The sequence below is a fragment of the Mastomys coucha genome, unplaced genomic scaffold (genome assembly GCF_008632895.1).
Source record: "Mastomys coucha isolate ucsf_1 unplaced genomic scaffold, UCSF_Mcou_1 pScaffold12, whole genome shotgun sequence".
NCBI lineage: Eukaryota > Metazoa > Chordata > Mammalia > Rodentia > Muridae > Mastomys > Mastomys coucha.
In genome coordinates, this window is record NW_022196894.1 from 29,727,181 (window position 1) to 29,735,031 (window position 7,851).

The following is a 7,851-nucleotide window of genomic DNA, read 5'->3' on the forward strand; positions in this document are numbered from 1 at the left end:
CCAGGCAGTGGTGGCGTGTGCTTTTAATCCCAGCATTCGGGAAACAGAGGCAGTCAGATCTACAGAGTGAGTCCAGGACAGCAAGAGCTTCACAGAGAAATCTTGACTTGAAACAACAACAACAATAATAATAAATTAAAAGGAAAACTCTATAGTCAAGACTGTACATTATTATCGACTCTATTCACAAGTGTGGCCATTTGCTGTGTTTGTAGACCACATAGAGTCTAGAAAGTTTACTGACATCACACTCTAGTGAGGTGAAGTGGAAATAATGTCTGGTTATTGACTCAGATCAAAGCAAAGCACAGCAATATGAAAAGCAGCTCTTTATTATGACTGACCTCATAGGAGTAAAAAAATCTTACATCTATCAGTAGGGATGAGAATACAGACTGTGATCCTATATGATCAATCTACCTAGCAACCATAAAATTTGCATTTTAATACAGGAAACCGTATGTCTGAGATAAAACTAAACTGAAGTTTATAAATGTATTTATATTTATGCATATATATGTATACATATATATAGCTAGAAAAAACAATAGAAGTTAGATGAATATTTCATTTTCTCTTTCACTCCCTTTTATTCCTATTTTTCTTTTATCTTTTTTCAAAGTTTTTTTTTTTTCGAGACAGGGTTTCTCTGTATAATTCTGGCTGTCCTGGAACTCACTCTGTAGATAAGGCTGGCCTCAAATTCAGAAATCCACCTGCCTCTGCCTCCCAAGTGCTGGGATTAAAGGCGTGTGCCACCACTGCCCGGTGAGATTTATTTATTATTAAATACATTTGTAGCTGTCTTCAGACACACCAGAAGAGGGCATCAGATCTCATTACAGGTGGTTGTGAGCAACCATGTGGTTGCTGGGATTTGAACTCAGGACCTTCAAAAGAGTAATCAGTGCTCTTACCCTCTGAGCCATCTCGACAGCCCCCTATTTTTCTATAATGAACAAATATAATGTTAAATTTTTTAAAGATGTATTTATTATTATATCTAAGCACACTGTAGCTGTCTTCAGACACACCAGAAGAGGGTGTCAGATCTCATTACAGATGGTTGTGAGCCACCATTCAGTTGCTGGAATTTGAACTCATGACGTTCAGAAGAGCAGCTGATGCTCTTAACCACTGAGCCATCTCTCCAACCCATAATGTTAATTTCTTAAACAGTGTACCTGTAGTTGACCTCCTACAGAACTAAGTTTCTGAGGATATTATTACCTTATGCTACCTTTCCTCAACCATTCCAACATTTTCAAATCATGGCCACTGAGGGTAGAGATGAGAAGAGAGAGCAGAAAGTATTAATCTGAAAATATCTGGGTTTCTTTCTTTTTTTTTAAGATTTATGTATTTATTATATGCAAGTACACTGTAGCTGTTTTCAGACACAACAGAAGAGGGCATCAGGTCTCATTACAGATGGTTGTGAGCCACCATGTGGTTGCTGGGATTTGAACTCATGAACTCTGGAAGATCAGTCAGTGCTCTTAACCACTGAGCCATCTCTCCAGCCTAATATCTGGGTTTCTTAAACCTGGAAAAATACCATAGTAGGACAAATGAATGGAAGTAAAAGCCACATAAACATTACTGTTTTGAATATGGAGAGACTGATTATCTACACACACACTTTTTTTTTTTCTCTCTCTCTTGAGAGGTAAGGGGACAGAGTTCTCAAACAACTGTCCTGGAACTCAGGGCAATCCTATCGTTTTGGCCTTCTGAGTTCTGGGATTACAGGCATAAAGCACGATGCCTGTTCAGATCTGCCATTTTAACTATTGATCCTTAGGGTGTCACCAGTCAGCTGGCTGGGGTCATTTCTGCGCTAGCTGAATAGAAATTCATGAGTAGGAGAAGTTCCCAGGCCCTTCAGTGTCCAAGGCCTGGACCAGCACACTAGATAGTTACCATTCCAAACACTGAGAGGTAGGGACTTAGTGCTCCTGATTTAGACGCCAGTGACGCATGTCTCTGGGTGCGCGGGTTGGATGCTGTTGGCATCCACTTGGCAAGCATTTGCCAGATACTGTGATGCCCAGTGTCCAGCAGCTGTGAGTGACACCAGCAGACAGCATCTGCTGGGCTACAGCTCCTGGGGGCCTTGAGTGTTGCGACACTCCGTTCCTACAATGGCCTGGAAGCCTCCTGAAATTCTTCAGCACCTAGATCTCATAGCTTCCGCTGCCTCTACTCCAGTGTTTCCACTTTGGTTACTTGCTCTCTGGGACCTTCTGTCGCCTTCTTGGGGCTTCAACTGCTACTGCCAGGGTGGAGCTTCTGCTAGTGTGCCAGGTTTACCATGCCTTCTCCCTTGTGTTCAGTCTGCTCTGCTCATACCATCAGAAGCAGGAAAGAAAAGGCCACCTGAACCGCCTTTCAGTGAGCCTCATGTTGTAACATGTAACACCTGGAGCAGCACAATGAGGGTGTGTCCAGGCGGCTTCAGAAGTGAGCTGCCAGATGTGAGGCAAGGATGTTTGTAGCAATCATGACACAACCCTTCCTACTGTGATCTGCATCTCAGGCCTGCTGTGCAGCTACCATGATGACTGCCCCCTCTATCTAGGGTGAAAGTAGGAGGATTACTAATGCTCAGGGAGACTTCTGCTCAGCATGCTGCTTTCTAGGGCCTGTGCAGGCTGGTGGGATGCTCGTAGTGATGGCTGTCTTCATCTGTGCTTCTGTAGTGTCCTCAGAGAAACAGAAATACAGAAAGGAAGGAAATCAGAGGCTGGACAGTTACAAGGAAGGGGCTGACAGTTCCAACCCAGGCTGCTAGGTGTAAGAGAGGGGCCTGTGAAAATGCTGCCCTATGTGGTCTTAAAGAAGCCTCAACACAAACTAACAATTCTAGCAACAGTTACCAGTACTTCATATTATTTAACAATGTGTAACAGCCTTTAACTCCTGCCCTGGTGCCCCAGGATGATATATAGTAACCTTGCATGCATATACATAAGCATTGAACAAGTATTACCCTTATTATTCCAGACATGTACTAAGAGCTTAATGAAAATGGACACAGTTCTCACCTTCCTAGAGCTAACAGACTAACAGGGAAGATACATGGTAAGTAGACATAACCTCTTGATGAGTTAAAGAATTGGTGGGGGTAGGCAGTGGCAATGCACACCTTTAACTCCAGCACTTGGGTGGTAGGGGCAGGCAGATCTCAAAGACTCGAACTTTGTAAGCATACAATCTTGGGGTTAGTCCACAGCCAGATCCACTGAGGAGAAGGGAAAAAGTTTTCTTCAACACCCAGCTTGATTTGGTTGTCCTTTTTCAGGAGTTTGTTGTACATCTGTCCTATTTGTATCAGGTTTCCTCCAGTGTACCCTGAATTACACGAGACGATGAAGTACATTGCCAAGAAATGTGGAGTCAGGTTCCAGCCTCCAGCTATGATCTTGATTTATGAGAGTGAAACCGAAGGAAAGAGCCGCAAGCGCATCATGCCTGTCCGAAACTTTTCAAAGTTCTCAGGTAGCCCTTGTTTTACCTTGCCTCCTGTCTAGTTTTCAATTTATTTTTACTTATGTGTATGTGTTCATGTGCATGGGTGTCTACAGAGACCAGAAGAGGGCATCAGATTCCCTGCAGCTATAGTTAGTTACAAGCCTGATTGTTTCTGAAGTTGGGAACCCTGCAAGCTCTCCGAACCGTTGAGCCATCTCTCCAGCCCTTGCCTCTTGTCCTAAATATTCTTAAGTCACTTAATAAAAATAACCTGACATCATCAGGTATGGTGACATACACCTATAACCCAAGCAATATAGGAGGCTAATTGCAAATGCAAAATAAGTCTGGATAACTTGAGATAACCTGTCTCAAAATTAAAGCAAAAACCAAAAAATGATGGGCTGGAGGAAGGGATGTAACTCTGTGGTGGAACACTGACCGACAGTGTGCAGGGTCCTGGATCAGTCCACGGTACAGCGTGCAGGGTCCTGGATCAGTCCACGGTACAGCGTGCAGGGCCCTGGATCAGTCCCACTGAGAGGGAAAGGGAAGGGGCCTACAGCGTGCAGGGCCCTGGATCAGTCCCACTGAGAGGGAAAGGGAAGGGGAGGGAGGGGTTGGAGAGGGAGAGGATATCTTAGTTTTGTGCAGTGGAATGACAGGTTCCTCAGAGTTAAACAACCCTGGGTTTAAATCATCAGGGACTGGCCTGCGATCATTGTTCTCAGTTTCTGTGCTGGTATTTTTAGGTCAACCTGACCCAGGCTAGAGTCATTTAGGAAGAGGGAATGTCAGTTCAGAAAACCCCCAACAGATTGATCTGTAGCAGACCTGTGGTCCATTTTCATATTGATTCCTGATATGGGAGGGCCCAGCCCACTGTGGGTGGGACCACTCCAGGCTAATGATCCTGGGTGGTATAAGAAAGCAGGTTTAGCAAGCCATGGGGAGCAAGCCAGTAAACAGCACTCCTCCATGACCTCTGTATCAGCTCCTGCCTCCAGGTTCCTGCCCTGCTTGAGTTCCTGCTTTGGCCTTCCTCTGTGATGGGCTATCATATGAAAGTGTAAGTTAAATAACCCTTTCCTCCCCGAGCTACTTTTGATAATGGTGTTTTATCACAGCAATAGAAGCCCTAATTAAGACACTCTCCCAATCTATACTTTTTAATAGTTACAGAATTGGTGCTTTAATATTTTAGAATAGTTATGAGTTAAATGATATGCTACTGTTTAATGATACTAAATTTCCTTCTCTCTCCAAATATTTTTATTTGTAGATAACATTTTATTAATATCACACAGCTGCCTTTTAAGAACTATGCCTTTTTTTTTTTTTTTTTAATTAGGCAGGGCGGGTAAGGGGAGCTTTAGTCCCAGCACTCAGAAGGCAGAGGCAGGTGGATCTCTGTGAGTTTGAGGCCAAACCTGCTCATACCCAGCAAAGGCTACATAGTCTCTAAAACAAATAAAAACCATGCCATTTTTTATCTTTAGACATTTTCTTCAGTTGAAAGTTTTTAACATCTCTACTAAGTAATTTTAGGTTAAAAAAGGAAAAAGGAAAAAAGAATCCATCCTTCTCTCTCCGCACCAAGGTTAGGTTTGTTTATTTATTTATTTAAAATGTTATATTTGGGGTTTGGAGAGATGGTTCAGCAGTTAAGAGTACTTGCTGTTCTTTCAGAGGACCTGGATTCAGTTCCCAGCACCCACATGGCAGCGCACAGCCATCTTCTAAATCCAGTTCCAGGGGATCCAGCACCCTCTACTGGTCTCTGCCAGCACTGTACATATATATGGTACACATAAATACATCAGGCAAACAACATATAAAGTCAAAATAAATAAATCCTTTTAAAGTTTATATTATTTTTGCTATTTTTTTTTTTTGAGGCAAGATCTCTCTATTTCACCTTGGCTGGCCAAGAACTCATGAGTTTCCTCCTGCTTCAGCCTCCTAATGCTGAGATGAGAGACAATTATAAACCTGTACCACCAAACCCAGCCTGCTGTATTTTTTGCTGTTAAGGCAGGATCTAGTTAAATAGTCCAGGCTAGCCTCAAACATTCTTTCCTCCCAACTCTTCCAGATGCTAGGATTACAGGCATGTGTGTGTTGTATGACAAACTTCTCCTAGGTTGAAACAACATATTTATGTGTATTTATCCCAGAGTGAGCCCATGACTAAAGTGTGAATACCATTGAAGTTCAATTTGATGAACCAACAAGCTTTACTGGGATTACTTAGAGGAATATGGGTGAGGGATTACTCACAGGAGCAGAAATGACTCAAAGACAGCTGCATCACCGAGGCCCAACCCAACATCAGTGACAGCTCACAAAGCTGGGAACCTGGAGCTCACTGCTGGGCCTGCAGGCAGCTTAAGAGAATAGAGTGTCTTTTGTTTCTTTTAGGCTGTTTCAAGAGTCTCAAGAGTCTATTGAGAGTGACCCTCAGTAGTCTTTATTGTTTATCCTCAGGAAGGGAGGGATCTACTGAATTTGGACAGTTTTAGGGATTTCTTGGAGTTGAGTTGTTTACTTCTTGATTGAAGGAATTTCCCTGTAAGGTGGAATGTTTTAAAGTGGGTAGGCTGCCACATGTGTAACTGAGAAATGCCAAAACTCAATTGATTATAAAAGAACTGTTCTAAAGCATAATTGATTTAATAAACTCCTGTAGCCAGTGGGCTATCTTGGAGCTAGTGATCCCAGGGTTTTAGTCTATTTTAGTCCTTGCAGTAGTTTGTGATGGGTGTGATGTGTGCTCTACACACACTTTTCTCTCTCCTAGATTGCACCAGAGCTGCTGAACAATTAAAGAATAACCCACGGCACAAGAGTTACCTGGAGCAAGTGTCTCTGAAGCAGCTGGAGAAGCTGTTTGTTTTCTTACGAGGTTCCTTGCAGGGTCAGAGCTTGGCAGAAACGATGGAACAGATTCGACGGGAAACGACCATCAATCCTGAGGAAGACCTGAACAAACTGGATGACAAGGAGCTGGCCAAAAGGAAGAGCATCATGGATGAGCTTTTCGAGAAAAATCAGAAGAGAAAGGACGACCCCAATTTTGTGTATGACGTTGAGGTTGAGTTCCCTCAGGATGAACAACTGCTGTCCTGCAGCTGGGACACAGCATCAGTCGATGAGTTCTGAGGCCTACACTCCATGTTTCCACAAAGAACAAAAGATCAGTTCACAGGAAAAAGATAAGAGCCAGATAATTGACGAAAGCTGTAGAAGGGTCAAAGCCCGGGTTCCCGGGGGTGGGGTGGCCTGGGAAACCCAGACTTTCCCTCAGCGGAAAGGGGCTCATGCTCAGCTCTGAAATGCTACAGATGTTTTTATGGAAATCAAGATGAAGCAAAGGGGGAAGGGTGTAGTAAAGAGACAAGAAAGAGGAAAATCTGAGAAAGGGTGAGTAATTATAGTTTGACAAGATTGGAATTAACCTGTGTTCTTTAGGACTCTATGTGCATTAACTCTGGGATAGACAGGAACACCTGTAAGTGGAAAAAGCCTTACAGCTACAAGTACATGTAGCGGAAGGCAGGCAGTTCTACTCCGCAGTCAGGAAATGTGTTCTAACGTTACTCTGAAACCCAGAGCCACTTCCTGTGAAAGGCTGGTTTGTACAGTGGGAAATCTGCCCACAGTGAGTGATAGGTACTGCTATTCAGATCCGTTCCTGAGTTTAGTTGTACCAAGATCTCAGCCTCACAAGGCCTCTGTGTGCAGATGTGTTTGTTCTTACTAGAATATTATCTGATTGATAGAAATCACATGTTTTCTACAAGGAAACTATTATTCATTGAATAAAGCTGTGAATGTACGTGTTAAGTCTTACCGGGTTTTCCTTCCTTCAGTCTGGTGTTTTATTTTCCAGGTTTTGGGGTATTGCTGGTTTGTGTGTGTTGGCAGACAGAGTAGTGAGCTTTACTCTGACCTGTCCTCATGTGTCTCAGTGTCCTTTGTTCCTGTCTGCTCCGTTCCCTACTGTGTCCCCTTTGATCCCTTCTTCCCAAGCTATCCCCACCTCTGCTTCCATGGCCCCTGAGCTTCATTATGTTCTGTACCCCTTAAAGTTTCTCCCTTCCCTCTCATAGCGTCCTTTCCAGTCCCATCCCCCCCGCCCCCCCACCCCCGACACACCCATAGCCATATAAAACCACAGGGAGAGAAAATGTGGTATTCCTGAACCTGGTTTACTTTATATAGCTTGATGGTCTCCTTTTCTCTCCATCTTCTTTAAATCTCATGGTTTCTTTTCTTTATGGCTAAAATGTCACTGTGTATATGTACAGTTCCTTACTGGTTTGTCTGTTGATGGACACCTAGGCTGGATGCATGTCCTAGCTGTTGTGAATAGAG

General features: G+C 43.4%; 1 protein-coding gene across 2 annotated transcripts in view; it reads left to right on the forward strand.

The window, feature by feature from the left end:
* The window catches only part of Cep19 (centrosomal protein 19), a 7,904-nt gene extending 592 nt beyond the window's left edge, over nt 1-7,312 (forward strand). The window contains exons 2-4 of one of the 2 annotated variants that reach the window (XM_031363639.1): nt 3,007-3,084; nt 3,338-3,501; nt 6,275-7,312. In XM_031363639.1, the coding sequence (XP_031219499.1) occupies nt 3,372-3,501; nt 6,275-6,636 (492 nt within the window). In that variant the 5' untranslated portion in view covers nt 3,007-3,084; nt 3,338-3,371 and the 3' untranslated portion in view covers nt 6,637-7,312. The remainder of the gene's footprint in view (nt 1-3,006; nt 3,085-3,337; nt 3,502-6,274) is intronic. The other variant, XM_031363638.1, reaches the window with a different exon arrangement.
* The last annotated feature ends 539 nt before the right edge of the window (nt 7,313-7,851 follow it).